This window comes from Balaenoptera acutorostrata, chromosome 19 (genome assembly GCF_949987535.1).
Source record: "Balaenoptera acutorostrata chromosome 19, mBalAcu1.1, whole genome shotgun sequence".
In the NCBI taxonomy this organism is placed as follows: Eukaryota; Metazoa; Chordata; class Mammalia; order Artiodactyla; family Balaenopteridae; genus Balaenoptera; species Balaenoptera acutorostrata.
In genome coordinates this window covers 28088573-28111349 of record NC_080082.1, presented here as the reverse complement: position 1 = coordinate 28111349, position 22777 = coordinate 28088573, and the positions used below count along the sequence as shown (strand labels likewise).

Below are 22777 nucleotides of genomic sequence, written 5' to 3'. Positions count from 1 at the left end.
AACCCCCAGACCCAGGGCTAACTCAGAAGGAAGATTCCTGGTGGATTGTGGCAATCTGGGAAGGCTTCCTGGAGGAGGTACTCCCCTAAGATGCTTCCAGGGAAGCATTGTGCACATTCTGTGCTCATGGCAGCCAGTGGTGGAGATTAGACGGGTGTCTAGTGTGGGTCAAGGCCAAGGCCACAAGCTGGCAGCCTTCAGGGGCAAATGTAGCTGATAGTAGGCATTTTTCATCACAGGGGTAGCCCCCACTAGTGTTCTAAAAAGATTTGCTTTTAAAGTCAATATTGACAAACTTAGGCAGGTGTCCCCCAGTGTACCCCATAATCTGGTGTCCTAAACTCTGCCTTTCTTCCTGCCAGCTCCCTACCTGGCCAGCATCCAAGTAAGGGGATTTGGGCACAGGACAAATCAGGGCCTGCGCTGTGCTGGGTTGGAGCTGGGCAGTGACGTAGTCCCTGCAGCTGCCAACGGTTGCCAGGGCAACGGTTGCCAGGGGCTGCTGTCACCTGCGCCCCTTTTCCCGGGTTGGCGGCTGGGACTTGCAGCCCGTCTTCCCAGGCTGCCCGCTTTGTTTGAGGCTCTGGTGAGGGGGGCGGGGACCGAGGCTGGGGAGGCTCAGCTTCAAAGTGCCCCTCTGGCCTCTTGAACTGGGTAGAAACTGGCCCACCACCCCAGCGAGCTGCATCCTGCAAACAAGGCGAGCCCTTGGCCCACTCATTCATGCTCTTTATGTATTTATAATCCACTTGATGACACGAAGGAGGAATCCAGGTATGATTCTTCCCCTCCTCCCACCATTGCTCTCATTCCTGCTCCCGCTCCCCTCTCCTCCCCAAATCCCCACTTCTTATCCCCTCTCCCCTTTCCCTTGTTCACCCCCCTCCCCTCCATCTCTCTTCCCCTGTATCATCATCTTCTCCCTCCTCCTCTCCCCTCCATTTCCCCTCCATCCCCCTTCCTCCCCTCCCTTCTTCCCAACACTGAGAACTTAGCGGATGGGTAAGGTGGGGTTGGGGCTGGGGTGACACTAGGGACCCTGGGAGAGTCAGAGATGCTACTCTGAGGTGACCTGGTCAGTGAAGCAGACGGCAGATCAGAACGACGAGGAAGTGGTTGGGGGTAAGGGGCTCACACCCCACACCCCTTCCCTCCGCCACACTCCAGCTAAAATTCAATTTCAGTCTCCGGGCTGTACCCCCATCGTCAAAGACAAGCCTCTGAGGATGCTGGGAGGGGAGGTCCAGGGCCTGCAGGTGGCTGAGAGTGTAGGAGTGGGGCTGGGATATGGTCCTGACAGAGCTCCAGGTCCAGGGTCCTCAGAGGAAAGTGTTCAGCTAATCTCGAGGAAACACATTTTTGGGAGCATCTTTTACTACGAATTTTAAAGAGAAGCCCTTTCTAACAGTCAGGTAATGTCAAGGGGAAACGGGCTGCAAAATCAAGAGCATGGGTTCTGGAGCCAGGCCCTGAGGCTGCACCGCGAGCTGTGTGATCTCCGACGGGTAACTTGATCTTCTAGGGCCTCTGTTTCCTTATTTGTTAAAAGGGCATAACGGTACTCGTCTCATAAGATTTGGGGAAGGATTAAATGTGTTCGTTTGTGTAGAGAGCTTAGAATCAAGTCTTGCATTTTCAGAGAGCTTCATTAATGCTAGCTTTGTGGCTGGAGGTGGTGAGCGCCCTGTCTGTGGGCGTGTGCAAACAGCAGTGGAGGACCCGGTGAGGCAGCGATGTGTGCTCAGAGGGCTGGGATGGGATCCTGGTCTGTGCCTCCGCCGACCTTTCCCGGAGGGAGCTGGAACCTCAGCCTCGCCCAGGCGCACTGCCCTCGTGGGGGAGGACACCTGGCTGTGTGTCCTGTCCACCCCTCAGCCAGGGATCTGGGACCCAGAAGAGAAGACAAATAAAGGGAGGGCTGGCGGCTGACCTTGGGAACGCTAAGGGTCCTATGCTCCAAAGGCGGGCATTCTGCCAGGCCCGGGGGAGGCGAACTGCAGCCCCCTCAAAATGAGCAGGGAGGTGACTGGGCTGACCTTGTAAGCCTGGCCTTGGGCAGGTTGGGAATATAGATGTGGAAGGGGAACTGCAGCCATACAGCTGAGGTCCGTCTGTGGTTTGAGAGGGAAGACAGGCTGGCCAGGAGAGGAGATGGCCAGCATCTTCTTTTCCCCTTGCTGGCAGCTGGGAGGTAAGCCCTACCCTTCCCTGGAAGCATCCTGAGGCCCTGGGCTGTGGAGAAGACAGACAGGGGACAGGGACCATGGTCACCTCCTCGACAGAGGAAGAAGCTGAGGCCCAGGGAGGGGACAGGCTGCTCCAGAGGTCTCAGGGCCAGTTAGCTGCGGAGCTGGTCCTGGACCCTATGCTACCCCTGCTCTGGGAGTCTGCATTCCCTGTGCAGGTGCTGACTGGTGAGTGCCCTGGGGTCCTGGGGTCCAGCCTCAGCTGCTCCTCTTGGGGAGGGCTGTGGGGAGACTTGGCTGTGGGCTGCAGGCTGCCCCAGGGGCGTGGAGCTGGACAGGGCCGGCGCCACTGTGCCGGGACTGCTCGTGAGAAGTCCTGCTGCCTGAGCCCCACTCCAGACTGGGCCAGACCTGGGACCCTTCCTAATCCCTCCTCTTCCCTGAGGTTCTAGGTCTTTTCCATCCACACTCAGATTCTGAAAGACTTTGATTCTCAGCTCCTAAAAGCTCTTGCATCCTCATCACCTCTTTCTCTCTCTCTTTCTTTTTCTCTCTCCCCCTCCCTCCCTCCCTCCCTTTCAGTCCCAACGTTCTAAGTGTCTCAGATGCTTGAGGTGACTGTGGCTGACTTTAATGGAATAGCCAATCTGGAAACAGGGATGGTAGTGCCCCTTTCCCCAAGAGCTGGTTCTTCCGGCCAAAGGGAGGTGGGATGGGGCTGAATATAACCCAGGTTCCCCCAGGACCTCTCACCTGGAAGTGTCAAAGATGGTGATGAGTTGCCCTTGGGAACATCGCAGCCTAAATGGCTCCTGCAGCCCATCTCATGCTAGTTAATGGCCTCTGGGACAGCTTGGAGGGGAGGGGAGGGGAGGGGGCTGGAGGCTGGGAGCGGGGATGCTGACAGGCTTCTTTTCTATGTGATGTCAAGATTTCTGAGAGCTCTTTTTTTCATGTTGGTAACAGGTGTCCTGCAAAAGAGGATGCACCATCACATTGGGCTGGGAAACTAAGCCTGTGGATTTTCTTTCTGCAGGACTTATCAGAGCCTTTGACGTGTTAATTCACAAGACCAAGTAGGGCCTGCAGTACTTCTCTAACTTGGGAACTAGAGCTTCTTAGGAAATGCTTGGCAAAGTTACCTCATGGTAAAATCAGGGAGATAGCCCCAGAGAAGGGAAGGAAGGGACTCCGGAGACCACAATGGCTAAAAGCACGGGCTTTGAGATTTGGTAGACTGGAGTTTGAATCCTGGCTTGGCTACTTGCTCTGTGATCTTGGATATCACTTAGCCTCTTTGGACTTTCGTTTCCTTGTCTTTACCGTGGGGGCAATAATAGCATTTGTTTCGCAGAGGTAAGGTGAGGATTGAACGATCATTTGGGAAAAGCGCTTTGCACGGTGCCGGGCGCAATGTGAGCGCTTGCTGAATGGGAACTGTCATCCCCCTCACTCTTCTTCTTGGATTCCAGGGCCCTTTTCACTGTACCAGACAGACCTCTGTTTATTCCCACTCACCATCTGGTGTTCTGCCAGGCATTGCGTGGCTGGAGTGTGGGGGGGCAGTCGGGTGAGGATGTGGAGGCCTGAGGCCCAGGGTATGGGGACCTTTACAGACGTGTCACAAGGCTGGCATCCCAGGGAGGACTGGTGTGTGCAGAGCTTTGGAGGTGGGAACGCTCAAGCCCAGGCTCATCTCTGGTGACTGTAGGTTGGCCTCTCTGAGGCCTCTTAAGCAAACACTCCAGTTCCAGATAAAGCAGGCCACCAGATGGGTGGCTCTGGATAGCTGGCTTTCCGGGAGAACCCAGCGTCCTTTCACCTGGGCAGGCGCCTCGCTCCTCCCCTTCCCCGGTCTCCCCGCAGGGCCAGGGCCTGTCTGGGCACGCAGAAGGAGCTATGGCCCAGGGACTTGGCTGCAGCAGAAGCCGTGGGGTGGTGGGCCCTGCGTGGGCGGGGCAGCCCTTCTGCGGGTCTGGTGCAAGAATGTGGGACCCATCCCGGCAGTGAGCAGGCAAGGTCTTGGCATCCGCCAGCCCCTGCGGGCAGGCAGCTAGCTTAATCTTTATTCTCCTTTATTGTAGAAAAATTCCTGAAACCTGAGGTCACTGTGTTTTCCCCAGCCAGGCCAGAACACCCTTCCTGCGGGGAGTCCTGTGTGGTCACCTAGCTGGGGCCTCAGTCACCCGGCCTGCGGAGCAGGAAGAGAGGGAGGACAGAGGGGCTCCATGTGTGCCATCTGTGCTCCCAGGAGCCACGGGCACTGCTGAGAGGCTGGCGGCTGGGCTGGGAGTGAGGCTTGGTCCGGGGGCCCGCCGGGTCTGATGCGGGCACCTCCTTTGTTTGTTGGGTACGCGGTGTTTCTAAGTCAGATTGACACTTACAAAAGAGTTTGGAAACGGCTGGTGGAGGGTCCTCTCCACCCCCGACAGCACTCCTGTGGAGGAAACACCTGCTATAGAGCCTCCGCTCTCCCCTAACGTTCCTCCTCACTCTCCCACACATGTGGTGCACACACGCACACGTGCATGCACACCTACATCCACACTCACGTGCGTGCTTCTACCCTCAAGGACTTCACGCTCGCCAACCCCTCTCTTGGCCAAATCTTTCTTTCCTAAGGCCCTCTGCCCAGGGCTCGGGGGAGGGGCGTAGCCGGCAGCTCCGTTTTGCCCCCTCTTCCCCTCCCCCCACTGGAGAGCAGTTGAGGTTGGGGGCTGGAGCTGGAAAGCTGAGCTGGGTCCTCTCTCTACTGTCCTTCCCCCCCCCCCGAGAAGGGCAAGACCAGTCTCACACCTGAAGACCCACTCAGGCAGGGGCTCCTTCCCCCACCCACGCCCTCCTGCTCCCAGCTGTGCTTTGGGAGGCCCCTTCCAGGTTCCTGGCACCCTGCTAAACGCTGGGTGAACCAGCCAGGGTGGTGATTCATCCTCACCACCAGTGAGGTTGAGAAGAGGCACTGCAGGGAGGCAAGCTGCCCTGGACCCCGTCCAGGGCCAGCCTTTTACCATCTGAGTGATCTGGGGCTGGGCCCTACCCGCCTCTGACTCTGTTAAACAGGGCTACTGGTGTTACCCCAGCCTTGTAAGCCAGTGGCTCTAAACCCGCAGAGTGTCAATCAACAGGACACCTGTTAAAGCCAGACTCCCGAGCCCCACCCCAGACCTGTAGCATCTGCCCCTCAGTGTGCAGGGGCCTGTGAGTCTGCATTTTAGTGAACTTCCTCGGGTGGTTCTGACCCGTGGGTAGGTTTGGGCACCTCTGATGTTAACTCCTCATGGCAAAGGGGGGCACATAGGGTTGAGTGTAGGTCATGGTCGGCCCCCTTCCCTGCGCCCTACCAAGGACACAGAAGTTAATTCTAATGGCAGATGGGCACTTAGGCAAAGCTTCATGGGGAGGGCGTGTCTTCACTGAGTTTCAAAAGATGAGTTGGGTCATGGAGTTAGGGAAGGCATTGCAGGCAAAGAGACAGGCTGGCCGGGGGGTGGATAAGTTTGTGGTCCACAGTGTATGTTACGGGCAGGAGAAGGAAAGGTATGGGGGCCCAGGTCCAGGTCATCTTCCTGGGGAGGTGCCTGCCCAGGAAGGGTTAACCCCAGAGCTGCCCAGGTCCTGTCCACTCAACTTCCACCTCCATCCTCCGAGGAAATGGGTTTTCCAGGAGCCTGGACTGGGCCAGTGGTGACTCGTGGCTCTACACGGATGGCAGAGGAAGTGACTCAGGCCCCAGCGGGAGAAAGTGAGCCACGGATCCCCTGCCTGTTGCCCTCTCCCCCACCACGAGGATGGGCAGGGCTGGGCCTGCGCTGGAGCCGGGGCCCTTCCTCCCCAGCCCAGCCAGCCCTGGGGATGGGCAGCCGGGAGTCTTGGCTTAAAGGAGCCCTGGCCCCCTCTGCTCTGCCTGGATCCTTGGGGACTCTGTGATGGTGGCCCCCATTGTGTCAAGCTGGGCCAGACTGTTTTGTTCTCTGTGTTTACGGAAGGCCTGAGGTCAAGGGCAGCTGCTCCAGAAGGGGAGCTGGGGGATGGGAGCATCACTAGGGGGCTTGGCCCCCCAAATCCTCTCTCCCAGGCTGGAGTTGTCTGCACTGCCTGTGGTCTTGGCTGACCCCCGCCCCACCATTTTTCTCTCCTTTTCTTTGGGGGTCTCCCAAAGCCAGGGGGGCATGCATCTCTAGAAACTGACAGTGCCAGCTCTGCAAGGAGTTCTCTAGGGTGAGACTGAGGTCTGTGTCTTGGCTCCACTGGTGGAGATCTTGGAACAGATGGCCCTTCCCTAGTCTCAGTTTCCTGATCTGTAAAATGGCAAAACAGTAGGACCAGCCTTACAGGGTGGCTCTGAGGATTTCATGGTAACGTAGATGGTGCCCCAGTTCAGCCCTTCTGTCCCTTAGAGGCTTCTGGGGACAGGCTCAGTTCTGGGCTGTGAGGAGGGAAGTTTTCTGGGTGGGGTTTCAGTCTTCCCGGAAAGGAAATTTCATGCTCTAAGAATTTCCCATCAAGGTGCTTTGGAAGTTGAGCTGGCTGTGGGGGCCCCGAGGGGGTTACATGGAGGGTGAGAGGGAAGGTGTAGGAGTAGGAACCTGTGACAGGCCCAGGGGTTGAGTGAGGGGCAGGCATGAGCTGGTCAGGAAGGATACAGAGATATCTAGCTGACACCTATGGCGCCTGCCGTGTGCATGGCCCTGCTCTAAGTCCTCTACAGGTATCAAGTCATTTAATTCTCACAACGACCCTTGCAGTAGTCTCAATTTTTATTCCTATCTACAGATGATGAGAGTGAGGCCCAGAGAGGGTGAGTAACTAGCCCAAGGACACACAGCTATTGAGTAGGGGGACTGGGATTTGAACCCAGACAGTCTGGCTCCAGAGTCTACTAAGGGTGGGTTAAAGGAAGCCAGGCAGTCCCTCCCCTCAAATCCCAAGAATGTCCATAGGGCTAGAGTTGTTCACCTTGGAGTGGCTATTCAAGTCGCCAGGGTAGAGTGGGGATGAGCCAGGAATATCAGGTCATGCCATTGATCCCTGTCTGTTGGAATCATGGTACTTCACAGTGGTGCAGCCTCACTTGTATGCCTCCAGTGATGGGGAGCTCTCTCCCTGTTTCCACCTTTTTGCTCTCAAAGGAATCAATCTAGGAGGATTGATGAAAGCAGATGATTCTGCCCTGTCCTGGGCCCTGTATACCGATAGTAGTAGCTCACTTTGAAGGTCAGTGGGCCGGAGAGATACATGGATTCTGGCCAGCTCCCTCCTTGTTTTCTGTATGATGTCAGGAAATCACTGGCCCTCTCTGGGCTTTGAATCCAAATGCCAAAAGATGGAGAATTGGGGACAAATTTGCAAAGTGATTGTGAGCTCTGAGTTCAGAAGTATAAAGCAGGGGTCAAAGCAGGGGTGGGGGAGGCTGCCTGGAGGAGGTGTCATTTGGATTGGGGATCAGATGTAGACAGTGACAGTGACCGGCAGAAGAAAGAAGGAAAGAGAAAGGGTTCAGGAGAGACATGTTTCTGTCCCTGGATGCTGGATTTCCTTTCACTGGTCTGGAGTGGCAGTTTTAAAAGGAGCCAAAATGGGAGACACTGCTTTGGAAAGATCCCCAGTGTTCTCCTTACTTGCAGCAAGTAATAAATCCTTCCTTCTCCCTAAAAACAAAAACACCAAAAACCAAAAAAAAAACCCCAAAAGGAGCCAAAATGCTCAGAGAGGATGCAGAGTGAAACCTTAAAAATCACAATGTAGGAAACAGCGGCCATTCCCCCAAACACTTTCACATCCTTCCTCAGGGGTCTTGTGATGTCACCAGGGCAGGATGATGAACCCAACTGACCAATGATTAGACTGACCAGGCCCTAGAAATTGGGGTTCCATTACACATGGTGGGACACTGGAGACGGGCTCTAGCTTGAGGGGGCCAGCTTTGTTAAAGGAAGGCCCCGCCCAGGAAGGAGACGGTGAACTCCTGCATGGACCACCCCTCCATTTAATGCTGCCCTTAAATATTCCATCCAAAAGCCACTTCTTCCTGGAAGCCCTCCTTGGTTTCCTCCCAAAGTCAAACTCCTCTCATGCCCCATGGTTGCCAGGCTTCCTTTTATCTGGCTTGTGGCAGATGATTGCATCCAAGCCACCCAGCATCTCTCTATAAGTACCAGGCACACAGGTTCCCTACCAGGCACTACAGTCCTGACCAGGCAGGGAAAGCCCTTGGCGTCTGGAGCAATCTTGGGCAAGTCATTTAATTCCTTGGATCTCAGGTTCCCTGTCTGTGAAATGGGCCAATTGTAGGGCTGACTTCACAGGGTTGGAATGAAGATTAATACAGGTATAGGGGTGAGGGGGGGTGGGTCAGCACAGGCTGGCAGGTAGTAGGTGCTCAGCTAATAGAGGCTGGGGGGGGGCATTCTACAAGAGGATGGGGCTGAGGGGAACTGGATCTCCCCCGACTTGGGCCAGACTATGTCTCCCGGCCAGACTGGGAGGTACCCCTGCCTTTCCAGCTGCCCTGGGAACTGGCGCCCCCTGGTGGCCGTAACAGGAAGTGCCTGTCTCCTCTATCCCCTGGCTGTAGAGGGCGCTGTGGCTGCACTGATCCTTCAGTCCATTTCCCTCACTGTCCACCTGCCCAGCGACCTCCGTGCACACCAGGCCCTGTGCACAGAGATGGATCCGCAGCTCCCTGGCCGACACCAGGAGGAGGGATGTACCATCCTGCACCTCCCAGAGTTGGCTAACGGGACCCTATGAAACAGAAACAGACACACAGACATAGAGAACCAAAGGAGGCCAGGACTGACTGTAGAGGGAGTTGAGGAAGGCTTCCTGAAGGAGGTGTCCTCTGAGCTGGGTCTTAGGGATGATGGTGGTGAGGTTCCAGGAGGAGAGCCCTGCAAGCCCCCTTTTTCCTGTGTCTTCTTCAGGCCCGGAGGGGGCAGGGTGGTTGGGGTGGTTCCTGGTGGTGCTGGGGAGACCCCCCCCCCCCCGCAGTTCTAGCCTGATTACCCCATCACTGCTGGATCCGGAGGGAGGTACTATTATTAGTCCTGTTTTCCATGACCCTTTTACAGGGTCATGCAGCGAGCAAGAGGTGGAGCTGGGACTTGAACCCAGCCACTGCCTCTTTTTAATTTTTTAAAATTTTTATATTTTAATTTTATTTTATTGAAGAATAGTTGACTTACAATGTATTGATCTCTGCTGTACAACAAAGTGATTCAGTTATACAGTTATACATATATATTCTTCCTCATATTCTTTTCCATCATGGTTTATCACAGGTTATTGAATATAGTTCCCTGTGCTATAAAGTAGGACCTTGTTGTTTATCCATCCTATATGTAATAGTTTGTATATACTAATCCCAAACTCCCAATCTATCCCTCCCCCACCCCCACTCCCTTGGCAACCACAAGTCTGTTCTCTATGTCTGTGTGTCTGTTTCTGTTTCATAGATAGGTTCATTTGTGTCATATTTTAGATTTCACATATAAGTGATATCATATGGTATTTGTCTTTCTCTGTCTGACTTACTTCACTTAGTATGATCATTTCTAGGTCCATCCGTGTTGCTGCAAATGGCATTATTTCATTCTTTTTTATGGCTGAGTAGTATTCCATTGTATATATGTACCATATCTTCTTTATCCATTCTTCTGTCAGTGGACATGTAGGTTGTTTTCACATCTTGGCTGTTGTGAATAGTGCTGCTATGAACGTAGGGGTGCATGCATCTTTTTGAAGTATAGTTTTGTCTGGGTATATGCCCGGGAGTGGGATTGCTGGATCATATGGCAACTCTAGTTTTAGTTTTTTGAGGAACCTCCATACTGTTCTGCATAGTGGCTGCACCAATTTACATTCCCACCCGCAGTGTAGGAGGGTTCCCTCTTCTCCACACCCTCTCCAGCATTTGTTATTTGCAGACTTTTTAATGATGGCCATTCTGACCTGTGTGTGTTGATACCTCACTGCAGTTTGATTTGCATTTCTTTAATAATTAACGCTGTGGAGCATCTTTTCGTGTGCCTGTTGGCCATTTGTGTGTCTTCTTTTAGCCACGGCCTCTTGATGCTCAGCTCCTGGCAGCTCTGGGGAGGTCCACGGACTGTTTCCACGCTTGCCTCCCCACCTCACATCCCACATCCATGCTACCCCAGCCTCTCCCTCTGCAGGGCTGGCACAGCCACCCTGTGGGTCAGGCCCTCAAGCCAACACTCCTGGCCTCTTTCAGGCGGTGACTTCTCAGGGTGACTCTGGGGAGGAAGATGGCTGCCCAAGTGCTGCTGCAGACGGTGCCGTTCCTGCTGAGTCTGCTCCTGGTTCCAGGTAGGCTTCCCTGGAGGTGCCCTAGGACTTAGTTAAAATGCCATCCTTATGTTAAGGATGTCTAGGTCAGCTGCCAGCACATCCACTAACCCCTTTGGGCAGGCACAGGCCTGAGGACACAGCTTAGCAAGTGGATGATGGTACCTTGGAGAAAAGATAAAGGCACCCCTTCTTTCTGGCACATGCAGCCCCACAGTGCACAGATGGGAGTGAGGAACGTGGACTGGGTTTTGGCCCTACTCACCTCTGCAGCCAGTGCATCCTTGTGCAGTACACAACCTGCGCAACTGTTTGTGGCAGGCATGGCCTCATTAAATATTTTATTGCTATTTAAAATATTATTTTGCCTTTGAAATTAGTATTGATTTTGAGTTTGTTCTTTTCATATTTTGAAGCCAATAATCTTTGAATAGGGTAGACTCACATTTTTGGAGGCCCTTTGAGGTATAGGTCCTTGGAATGTGTGCGGGTCCTAGGCACTGGGCTCCTGTGTTCCGGGCCCAGAGCCTGCCCCCGGGCCCAGAGTCCCATCTACAGTCTCTGCTTCCTCAGGTGCCCGTGGCGGGGGCCCCCGGGAAGACTTCCGCTTCTGTGGCCAGCGGAACCAGACGCAGAACAGCAGCCTCCATTATAAGCGGACATCTGAGCTGCACATCTCCATCAGGAACACTGAGGAGGCCCTCACAGTCCATGCGCCCTTCCCTGGAGCCCATCCGGCTCCTAGGTCGTTCCCTCATCCCAGGGGCCTCTACCACTTCTGCCTCTACTGGAACCGCCATGCTGGGAAATTGCATCTTCGCTACGGCAAGAACGACTTCGTGCTGAGTAACCAAGCCTCTGACCTCCTGTGCTTCCGGCATCAGGAGGAGAGCCTGGCCGCGGGGGCCCCACTGTTCGCCACCTCTGTCAGCTCCTGGTGGAGCCCCCAGAACACCAGTCTGCCCAGTGCAGCCGGCTTCATCTTCTCCTTCCACAGTAAGGCGACTCCCAGGCAGAAGGAACAGCTTGGCCGAAGGCCTGGAGGCGGGGAAGGCAAAATGCACGGCGGGGCTAAAGCAGACTGGGCTGAATGTCAGGTCGCGGAGCAGGGGCTCTGTTCGCAGGCAGTGGGGAGCCAGGGAAGGTGTCTGAGGAGTGGAAGAGTGTGATCCAAGGTGTGCTTCGGGGAGGTTTGTGGGAAGGTAGGGGTGAGGGCGGAGGGGCGAAGTGCCATCCAGCGGCTGCGGGGAAGGTCCCGGTAAAGGAAGATGAGGAGTGAACAGGGTGGGAGCAGAGAGAATGGAGAGACGGGAATGGAGGTCAGGAGCCGGCGGAAAAATTCTGCTTCATCAGCATCATCTAGATTGTTTATCCCCATTTCTCGGAGGAGAAACTGAGGCACAAAGTTGCACAGCTAGTGAGTGAGGGAGCCAGGATCTGAACCCAGCAGCTGACTGGCATGAGGGGACCGGGGCAGGGGTGCGGGGGAGAGCAAGAGGTCAGAGGTCAGGAAGCAGCCAGGCTGGAGGCTGACACTGAGGTGTGCAGACTGTGTGTCTGGCTGGGGTGTGACAGGTGTGGTGTGGCCGCTGACTTCTATTCAGTGCTGAGTGGGGGCAGGGAGGAGGGGGTGGCCCGAAGGAGGTGGAGGCTCTACTCAGGGTCTAGGATTTCCCTGATTCTGGGGCCTTTCAGGCAGCTCCACTTTGGGGCGGGGCTGCCAGGGGCAGGGGCAAAGGGCGTTGAATAGGTTAGCAGCTCTGGGCCCTTGGAAATGCTGGGGGGTGGCAGCAGCGGGCCCAGGTGCTGCCCAGGGCAGCAGACAGGGGCCGGGGCTGTAGATGGGGCTCCCCGCCCCCAGGCTGGGATTCTGCCCCAACCTGGGAGGGTTTAGGGCAAAGTCAGGCATAGCTGCAAATTGACTTCCTGAAGAACAGATCTGGCCTGGTCTTATTTGGTCTGTAGAGAGTTTTTTGAAAACATGAGCCAGGGTTTTCAAATGACCTAAAAATCAGGCTTTCTGCCTTATAAATTCAGATGTGACCACAGGGCCTGCCTTCCTTGCTGGCATAGGGCATGCCCCCTCCCCACGTGTCCTTCCTCCCATCTGCCTACCTCATCTGAGTCCCGTCTGAGCCCTGGAGGTGCCTGAGTCTGCAGCCCTTGGGTGCACGGTACCCGGGTGGAGGGCCTGGAGTCACCACACAAGCCCCCCACCCCCCAGCTCCTCCTGAAGGGGGCCTGGCTGGCCCTGGGGAACTGGCCCTCCCAGCTCCCTGTGTGTAGTCAGAAGCATGCCTGGGTAGGTGTGTCCCGGCCCACCCTGCTGGGGCTGGAGTTGCTGGGGGCTCCACAGGACAGAGCCCCGTCTGGCTGGCTGCAGCTCTGAGTGACTTGGGGGAGTCCATTGCACCTCTTGCAGCCTCAGTTTCCTGCTCCATAAAATGGGGATAGAAGCTTTCAGAATCACAGGAGGATTAACTGAGAGTGTAATGAGTGTGGCCGGGCACCTCATTCAACAGCCTTTGGCGGGTCTGTCCGTCCCTCTCCCCCAGCTCCTCCCCTGAAGACCTCCCACAGCGCCTCGGTGGACACATGTGAGCTGAAAAGGGACCTCCAGCGGCTCAGCCAGTTTCTGAAGCATCCCCGGAAGAGCTCAAGGAGACCCCCGTTCACCCCTGCAGGCCAGTAAGTGTGGGTCCCCAGTGTGTGAGGGGCAAGGAGGAGGCATCCCCCAGACCCGGGCAGGGCAGGGCAGGGACCTGGAGTGGGCGGCTGTATGGAAACCTCCCCTGGGGCTGGAATGTTCTCATCTTTCCATCTTCTCCGGGAGGAATTGAGATACAGCCCTGGAGGCCAAGCCCCTCCCCCTGCCTGAGTCATTAAAAACAAATGTCACACCCACCAGCCCAGGTCAGCCGCCCCCAAGCCCTCCTCTCCACCAATAAAGTGAAAAGGATTGGCCCATTTTACAGCTCAGCAGACTGAGGCCCAGAGATGGGTAGGGCTGCTCCGTTGCACAAAGTGGGTCGGTCCAGGTAGAACTGGGCCCACAACCTGGTGGCCGAGGAGTCTGAGGACAGGTCCCCACCCCCCTCCTTTCCTGTTTGCTCTGACGCCCTGGCTTCCTCCCTGCCACCCCCGCAGGTCATTCTGTCTGCCCCACACTCCTTCCTGTGTATCTGCCTGAGTCTCTCCTCTCCCTCTGTCTCCCGGCCTACTCGCCAGCCTGGATCCGCCCCCCACACCCAGCAGTCACCCATCCTCTCTCCCCACTGCCAGGCAGCTGCAGAGCCTGGAGTCGAAGCTGACCTCTGTGAGCTTCACAGGGGACACGGTGTCCTTTGAGGAAGATCTGGTCAACGCCACGGTGTGGAAGCTCCAGCCCGCAGCCAGCCTCCAGGACCTGCACATCCACTCCCAGCGGGAGGTCAGGGGTCAGGATGGTGGCCAGGGCAGGAAGCAGATGTGGAGGCCGTGAGCACTCCCCTCCTCTGGGCCTCCGGGAGCCAGATGTGTGCCGATGAGGAAGGCCTCAGGCCCAATGACTGCCTCAGTCAGCGGCTACCCGGTGGAACTGAGGACCCTTCCTGATTCAGTGGTGGGGACAGAGGTGGGAGGGACCTGGTCCCTGCACAGGGGGCTCCTGTGGCACATCCTTGTGGGCAGACAACCAACACCAAAATGCCTGTGCCTGCAGCCCTGTTGCGAGCCTGCCCTCGGTGGGCCTAGTTGGGGGCAGAGGGCTACCCACCCTGCCCTTCTTATCCCCCAGCACACCAGGGAGCCATAGGCAGGGTCAGTGTCTGAAGCCCAGACACCAGAATACCACGTGATTCTCCCAGGCCCATTTGCCGCTGGGGCCCTGGGCTCTAACGACAAGGCACCCCAGCCAGCGCTGGTGCCAGGGAAGGGAGGGGTGAGAAGGGCTGTCATGAGTCAGGCCTGGTGTCCCGAAGGAGGTGGGCTTAGAGATGGCAGCGTCCAGGAAGGCATGTGCTGGGGGGATGTGGAGGGGATCTGGAGGTCCACCTCTGGCTGAGCCCCAGTGGGACTCTGGTCTGCAGGGGGAGCAGAGCGAGATCCTGGAGTACTCGGTGCTGCTGCCCCGCGAGCTCTTCCAGAAGACCAAGGGCCAGAGGCAGGAGGCTGAGAAGAGACTCCTCCTGGTGGACTTCAGCAGCCAAGCCCTGTTCCAGGTATGGGGCTGTCATCCTCGGGCCGTCCCTGGGGGAAAGCAGCTTCTGTCTGACGGAGAGATGGAAGGGTGGGCATGGAGCCCAGCCCCTTCCTCCAAGAGTCCCTGTAAAGTCAGAAATCGGACAGCAACGTGCAGATCTCCCTGGGAGATTTAGACCTGGGAGAGTGTTATTCTCACTATGGTGTAAATGACTACCCTGGCAAGAATTGTTTCCAGAGGGAGACTCAAAATCTGGGAACAATGTGCCAGACAGAGACAGGAGTCTAGAAGGTCTGGGGAACTTCTGGGCTTTTCTCCTCAGTCCTGAGCCCCCTCCCTACCCTTTTCCCCCACCCCATATACCTAGGACAAGAATTCCAGCCAGGTCTTGGGGGAGAAGGTCTTGGGTATCGTCGTGCAGAACACCAAAGTAGCCAACCTCTCGGAGCCCATGGTGCTCACCTTCCAGCACCAGCCACAGCCGGTGAGTGTGAGCAAAACAACCAAGGACACAAGAGTCCCCGTTGTCCATGTCCTCCTGTCCCCCTCTCCTCTGAATCACTTGTCTTTAACAAAATGATTGACTGGCTGAGGGCATCGGCCAGTCAGGTACAAAAGGGGTGGGGCCCTGGCACTGACTCCCTCAGCCTGGCTGGAAAGGAGTAGACTGTTGTGAGACCCACTCCCCTTCTTTCTTGTCCCTACAGAAGAATGTGACTCTACAGTGTGTATTCTGGGTTGAAGACCTGACATGTGAGTGTGGAGGGGACTCTGAGCTGGGCAGGTACCTGGAGGCAGGTACCAGGGGGTTCTGGAAGGTGGGGGAGATGGAGTTAACCAAGGGGGGCTTCCTGGAGGAAGGTGGGCTTTGAAGAGGGAGTGATGGCAGGCTAGGGATCTGCTAAGGGGAGCAAAGGCTCAGAAGAGTGATGCAGTCATGCATTTGTGGGGTGCTGGGGTGCTGGACTTGATCTCAGAGCCCCATGCTGGCCCCTCTTCAGTGAGCAGCCCGGGGAGCTGGAGCGATGTGGGCTGTGAGACCATCAGGAGAGAGACGCAGACGTCCTGCCTCTGCAACCACCTGACCTACTTTGCAGTGCTGATGGTGCGTGGCCCCCTCCTTCCCCGCTGCCATACACAGGCCGGGTTCTTGCTGTGTGGCCACCACTTCTCACATATATGTCATCCATTCCTCACAACAAGCCCCGAGGTCACTCCTGTTGTTGTCCCATTTTATAGATAAGGAAACTGAGGCTCAGAGAGGTTAGGCAATTTACTCAAGTTCACACAGCTAGTAGTAAGTAAAAGAGCTGGTCTCTAAAACCCTTGTTCTTTATTCCCAAATTTTGGTGCATGATAAAAATGCAGGTTCCTGGTCCTAACCTAGGATTCTGATTCCACAGGGCTGGGGTGGGACCAGGAGTATGTTTCTAAAGAGCCCTCAAGGGGATACTGAGGCCCAGTGCGAGGCCCTTGTGATGGACTTCAGTGCCCCCAAGATCTCAGAAGCTTTGTGTCCTAGGCTCATTCTCCCCAAATCTTAGGACCCTAGCATCTGAGGGACCGGAGTGGTCTTCCACCTCTCTCTGGGCGTGGCGAGCTCACTGCCTCACAGGAAACTTATTTCTGTTTTGAAAGCTACAGAAAAATAATTAGTGCCAGGACAGAAAAGGGATTCTCTGGTGGAGGGTTCTTGACCTTGGTGGGACGGGGATCCATTTGAGAATGTGGTGAAAAATGCACTCATGGGACCACACTCTGCTCAGTTTGGGGGGCAGGTGTGGTTCATAGACGCCCAAGGCCATCCAGGGACCACGGGTTAGACCTCCATCTGGGCAAACCCTCAGTGTCGAGGTGGGGGCACTGAGGCCAGCCCTGACCTGTCTCGTGGACCCAGGTTACCTCTGTGGAGGTGGACGCCATACACAAGCAGTACCTGACCCTCCTCTCCTACGTGGGCTGTGTCATCTCCGCCGTGGCCTGCGTCCTCACCATCGCTGCCTACCTGTGCTCTAGGTAGGACCTGGGAGCAAGAGGGAAGGGGGCAGGGAGAACCTCCATTCCAGGCCCCCGGGCTGGGACCCCACAATGAGGGAGACCCACCCTGGAGATTGGCCTGACTGACCCCGAAACGTGTGTATATTTGTGGAAGCCCTGGGAGGTGCAGCCAGCTGACCCCCAGGGGTGGCATTTCCTGCTCAGATCTGTGGTGTTTGGGTAACATAGCATTTCCAGTTTACATTAACTGCCAACATTTAAAAGTTTGGGTAACATAGCATTTCCAGTTTTCATTAACTGCCAACATTTAAAATTGGGAGAGTTGACATAAGAATCTAGATTCCTGTCTTTGAATAACCAGATGTGATACCGCTGGGGGCACATGATAATATGACGGTGATGGTAATGATAATGGTGAACACTTACATCAAGCGGCCCACATGCCACACACGGTTCTAAGTGCTTTACATGCATGAACCTGGTTCATCCTCACAAGGGCCCTATGGAAGAGTGCTCAGAGAGAGTAAGTGACTTGACTGAGGTCACACAGCGGGGAAGTGGTAGAAGCAGGCTTGAACCCAAGCAGGCTGGCTCCAGGCCCACGAGGCCGGGGTTAGCGGAGCTGCCTGGCAGTGGCCGCTGTGGACAGGTAGAGCCTCCAGATTTTTCTCCAGCCCCTGTTCCCTAGTGTCTGGTTTGAGGCCTGACTCCCTGGCTCCATGGAGGCGTGTGTCCCCCCAGTCGTTTGGGTGCCCGCTGAGAGAAGGGGCCGCCTTTGGTGGGGTGAAGACCGCCTCCACCCACCCTCAGGCCGGCTGTGTGTGGGGTCTGCATTGTCAGTGCTGGGCTTGGCCTAAACCGAGGTCCACCTGCAGCTGGGCCCTGGACCCGTCTGGGTGGAAGGGAGACGTCCTTAGTTCTACTGGAGAATGAAGGCTCTTGGAGTGCGCTCACTCTCCTTGCGGGGACCGGGGAGGGTAGAGCCGTGTGAAGGCGTGGCCACAGCTGCACACGTGGTGGGGCTGGAGCCGGCGATGAGGAGGGACGGCTGGCAGGCCGAGTGGAGAGCTGGGGGTGAGGGCACAAGCCCCTCCCAGCACCTGCCCATTGATCACAGAAGTGCCCCAGGACAAAGGGACAGGAACCCTTAGGGACTGAGCATCTTATCTGTGCCAGATGCTTTGTATCAGTGTAACCCTCACCCCAACCCTGCGAGGGGGGCCGTCCTCCCACTTCACAGACGAGTAAACTGAGGGTGAGGGGGATCGGGCCAGCCTAAGGTGGTGCCTCAGGTTAGGGGTAGGGTGGGCATGGGGATCCAGGATGGTAGGTGTTCTTCCGCACTCTCTGGAGCAGGCAGTGGATGGTGCCAGGCGGACAGAAAGGCTGACAGTGCCCTGCACCGCACAGTGTCTTGGGACGGGAGCAGGACGTGCACACACAGACTTGCAAACTCAAGGACACAGGCCACACAGCGTGTGCTCACAGATGCACAGTAGTGCAGACAGACAGGCAGACACAGGACACGGGTGGCATGGATTCTCCAAAACAGCAAAAAATCCAGTCTTTCCCTTCTTGACTTTGGGAGCATCTGGTTGATTGTAGTGGCTGATTTGTCTTCCTCGCTGTGCTTGGTTAAATCTGCCGTTAAATGCACACACGGTGCCTGAGCCTGTGGGTGTTGGACACATGGTAGGTGCACGGGGACAGAGCCTAGCTGTAGCCACAGGAGGCCGTGTGTGTGTGTGTGTGTGTGTGTGTGTGTGCGCGTGTGTGCACGTGTAGCCTGGGAAGGCTGCCTGGAGGAGGAGGGGTGGGCGGGCACACCTCCCACCTCCCTGCCTTCCCACGCTGGCCACCAGAGTGACCCTGCCTGCCCTACCTCCACCCTTGCCTGTGCAGGAGGAAGTCTAGGGATTACACCATCAAGGTGCACATGAACCTGCTGCTGGCCGTCTTCCTGCTGGATGTGAGCTTCCTGCTCAGCGAGCCGGTGGCCCTGGCAGGCTCCGAGGCTGCCTGCCGCGCCAGTGCCATCTTTCTGCACTTCTCCCTGCTCGCCTGCCTCTCCTGGATGGGCCTCGAGGGCTACAACCTCTACCGACTCGTGGTCGAGGTCTTCGGCACCTATGTGCCAGGCTACCTGCTCAAGCTGGGCATCGTGGGCTGGGGTAAGTTGGTGGAGGGGGTTGGCGGGCCCCCCAGACCTGCCTTTTCCTCTTGGTTTCTGGCAAAACATGGGCACTTGGTTCCACTTCTCCACCTACCCCTCTGACTATTCCCTCACTGCTTCCTTCACTCACCCATCCTCAGGGGTTGTTTACCTTGGCTAGGTCAAGGTCCTCTTTAGGAAGATGAGGTGATGAGCCCTGTCCCCAAGAAACGCTTACATATTCTCTACACCTCTCACTCTTTTACAAGTGGGGTTTGCAGATGGAGCCACCATGTATGGATGTGCAGGTTGTGCACTGCTCAAAGGCACCCAGTTGTGGATGAGTGGGGCCGTAATTCAGTCCTCACCTAATTCACCCAGGCTCGTGGTGGCCCTGCCTGTGGATCCCCATGAACCTCAGTTAACAGATTCCCCGTGGCTCTGGTATTTGTTCTTGGCCAACAGCAACCCAATTCACCTGTGGCCCAGACCTCTCTTTTGTCAGACCTGGAGGCCCAGGGGCACACACCACAAGTCCTTGAACATTGCACAGGTCCACCAACCTCCACATGTCCCTGACCCCAACTTGCTGCTCCTCCCGTGTTTCTCATTCGGCCCTTTCTTGGTTCACTTCATTGTTTTACATGAAATTTCTTCAGGGTTGGTTCTTTGTCAAAATCCAGGTGTTTGGTGGTGGGCAACCCTTCCAGGGAGCTCTCAATCTCCACCTCATGGACAAGGTCAAGGCCCAGGGCAGACATCCCCTCGGGGTATAACTCTAGATGTCCCCTGTTGAACTGTCCTCCACCCCACCAATGTCCTTTCTGCTCCTCCCATCTCTCCTTGTGACAGCCAGCCCCACAGCAGGGAACTGCAGGCCTTTTCCCCTAGGGGGCCTCAGGATGCTGAGGGTGCAGGGGTAAGGTCAGGGGAAATGGGCTCCCTTTATGAGAAACCAGAACTGGAAAGGAGAAGGGTGGGTCTGAGCTTGGAGGACCTGCCCCAGATGGGGCTGGGTAGGCATGGGTCTGAGAGGAGGTCTCACCAGAGGGAAGGGGAGGGCAGGCCTCAGAGGGTGGGACATGGAGCTCCATGCTTTGTTGCCCACAGGCTTCCCCATCTTCCTGGTGATGCTGGTGGCACTGGTGGATGTGAACAACTATGGCCCCATCATCCTAGCTGTGCACAGGACCCCAGAGAGTGTCATCTACCCTTCCATGTGAGTGGCTTGTGCAGTGGGGGCAGGAAAGTGAGCCTCATGGTGCAGAGGTCAGAGAGTAGCCTGGGCCCAGGTCATGCTGACCAGGAGACTCCTGGGTGCCAAGCTGCTGGGGGTATTGGGGTGACCCTTCTCTCAGGGAGGGTGAGAACGGGCCTGGATCTGCCAGTCACTTGCCAGATGACCTTGCACAGGTCCTGGCCCCTCTCTGGGCCTCAGTTTCCCCACTTGCGAGTGGGAGTATGGGTTGGAGCAGCTGAACCTCCATCATGTTCCTTTGCTGCACCCTTCTATCTTCTTCCCCATGGAAAAATGGAAAGACTGAGGCCCAGAGAAGGCAGGAATCCACACCACACTGCTCAAAGGCACCCATCTGGGGGATGAGTGGGGCTGAAATCCAGTCCTCCTCCACTCACCTAATTCACCCAGGCTGGTGGTGGCCTGGCCTGTGTGTCCCCCTGAACCTAGACTAGAATCCAGGGCTCCTGAGCCCTAGGCTAGGAAGGAACCCTTTCCATTCCTTCAGTGTTTTGAAAATTTCAGTTTTTTACATCATGACCTTGTGATTTTTGCCTCACTTTGTGCCATCTGTATTATTATTTGTTTAATTTTTTCTTTAAATCATCTGGCTTGTTAAATGTATTTTTTAAAAAATCATATCAACTATAAATGGGAAATAAGCATTACTTGTCATAAACAGTGAGTAGTCATGAAAGCAAACACAGGAACAAGAAAACCCTGGTACTAAATTCTTGATGAAAGCAGTGAGCCTAAAAGTCTGGCTTTTTTTGAAAAGGGATACTAGCAAGTGTTAGAAGTGTTAAACACGTTTTAGGACCAAACTAAGTCTTTCTCTCGACTACAGAGTAGGAATAAAGGAGAATTGAAAGGAGAGTGACTTTTTGGCCCTTGAGTCAGTGGTGTTTAAAGCAGCTGCCCTGTACTCGGGCTCACTATGGTGCTTGCCCATGGCCCAGAAAGCACCGTGCCAGCCCAGCCTTGCAATGAGCCTTCGTGCCCTTGCCCATAGGTGCTGGATCCGGGACTCCTTGGTCAGCCACGTCACCAACCTGGGCCTCTTCAGCCTGGTGTTTCTGTTCAACATGGCCATGCTGGGCACGATGGTGGTGCAGATCCTGCGGCTGCGCCCACACGCCCAGAAGTGGCCCCACGTGCTGACCCTGCTGGGTCTCAGTCTGGTCCTCGGCCTGCCCTGGGCCTTGGTCTTCTTCTCCTTTGCTTCTGGCACCTTCCAGCTTGTGGTCCTATACTTTTTCAGCATCATCACCTCCTTCCAAGGTAGGCATGGAGAAAACCCCACCCCCTGGCCCAGGCAGGGTGCCCATACATAGAGAACAGACCAGGGAAGAGATGACCCAGATGACCTGAAGGGCCTTCTTTGGGCCTCAGCCTTCCCATTCATAAAATGGGGGCATCCAGGCCACAGTTGACAAGTCTTTATTGAGTACTTATAATGTACAGGCCCTATGTTAAGCCCTAGTGCTGTAGTTGTGAACTGGTCAGGCAAGGGCCTTGCTTCCACAGAGCTCATCTCTACTGGGAAGACCAAGTGTGACAAGCAAGGTCACAGACATCAAAGGGCATCTAGGAGAGGAGGGAAGTACTAGTGGGCAATGTGATGGACAGTCTGAGCTTGGGTGGGGGACACTTGGGGGAGGGAAGCCTCTCTGTGTAGGAGACATCTGAAGACAACAGAAGGATCCAGCCATGGAGAGATCAAGGGCCCGTTACTCCAAGTGTGTTTCTCGGACCAGCAGCATGAGCATCGTCAGGAGCTTGTTACAAACACAGACTCTGGCCCACCCCAGACCTGCCGAGTCAGAATCCTCCTTGTAACAGACGCCCAGGGAATGCGGTGCACGTTACAAGCTGAGGAGACCTGGTCTAGGGGTGATGTGCTCCAGGCAGAGGGAGAAGCATGAGCAAAGGTCCTGAGGCTAGAACTAGGTTATGTGTTGGAAGAATAGTGAGGAGGAGCAGGGCTAAGGGGTAGTGAGTGGGGGGCAGGGGGAGGAGGTGAGGGGAGAGGAGCAGAGGGGCTGGATCATGAGGGCCTGGCTTGATGCCATCAGGGTCCCTTCCTGCTCTACCTGCACCCCTCTACCCCCGCCCCCCAACATCTCACACATACACACACATACACACACACACACACACACACACACACACACACACACACACATACACACACACCTACCTTTGTTCTTGGCCGTGCTGGGTAGGGAGGAGGACTTGGGCAGGAAAACAGGGAAGGCAAGGCCTCCATGGGGTCCCCATGCAATGGGAGTGGTGTGTGAGGGAGGTGAGTCTTTGTTTTCTCATCTGTGAAGTGAAGGGGACTCTGTAGGGATTATAAATGATGCCCATAAATTCACACATTTACTGAGCTATTAATAAATCACAGTATTATGATTTGGGGAGGAGCACATCACGTGGTACTTAAGCAGGTGGGCTCCGGGGCCTGACCACTGCTGCTTGACTCCTGGCTCAGCCAAGCCCCTTATCTTCATGGGCCTCCGTCTCCTCATTTGTAAAATAGAATAGTAATGATGAGGTCTGATCTCAAGGAACCTGGAGAGAATAAAGCGAGATGATGTACAGGGCATTGCCCAGTGCCTGGCGCATAGTAGGTGCTCCTGGGATCACATCGGTGTGGGGAACCTGTGTAGGGAGGAGGGCAGGGGCAGATCTGGGTCAAAGTGGAAGGGAGTGGG

The 22777-nt window shown here is 55.7% G+C and overlaps 1 protein-coding gene across 4 annotated transcripts in view; it reads left to right on the top strand.

Moving 5' to 3' along the window:
- Window positions 1–22777, top strand: part of ADGRG1 (adhesion G protein-coupled receptor G1) — a 39910-nt gene that overhangs the window by 15601 nt on the left and 1532 nt on the right. For 3 of the 4 annotated variants that reach the window (XM_007167530.3, XM_007167529.3, XM_007167531.3), the window contains exons 2-13: window positions 10420–10514; window positions 11067–11489; window positions 13049–13181; window positions 13776–13923; window positions 14561–14692; window positions 15041–15157; window positions 15381–15426; window positions 15675–15778; window positions 16571–16689; window positions 18574–18842; window positions 19934–20042; window positions 21073–21341. In XM_007167530.3, coding sequence (XP_007167592.1) covers window positions 10454–10514; window positions 11067–11489; window positions 13049–13181; window positions 13776–13923; window positions 14561–14692; window positions 15041–15157; window positions 15381–15426; window positions 15675–15778; window positions 16571–16689; window positions 18574–18842; window positions 19934–20042; window positions 21073–21341 — 1930 coding nt within the window. In that variant the 5' untranslated portion in view covers window positions 10420–10453. Of the gene's footprint in view, window positions 1–10419; window positions 10515–11066; window positions 11490–13048; window positions 13182–13775; window positions 13924–14560; window positions 14693–15040; window positions 15158–15380; window positions 15427–15674; window positions 15779–16570; window positions 16690–18573; window positions 18843–19933; window positions 20043–21072; window positions 21342–22777 lie in introns of those variants that run through there. The other variant, XM_057534353.1, reaches the window with a different exon arrangement.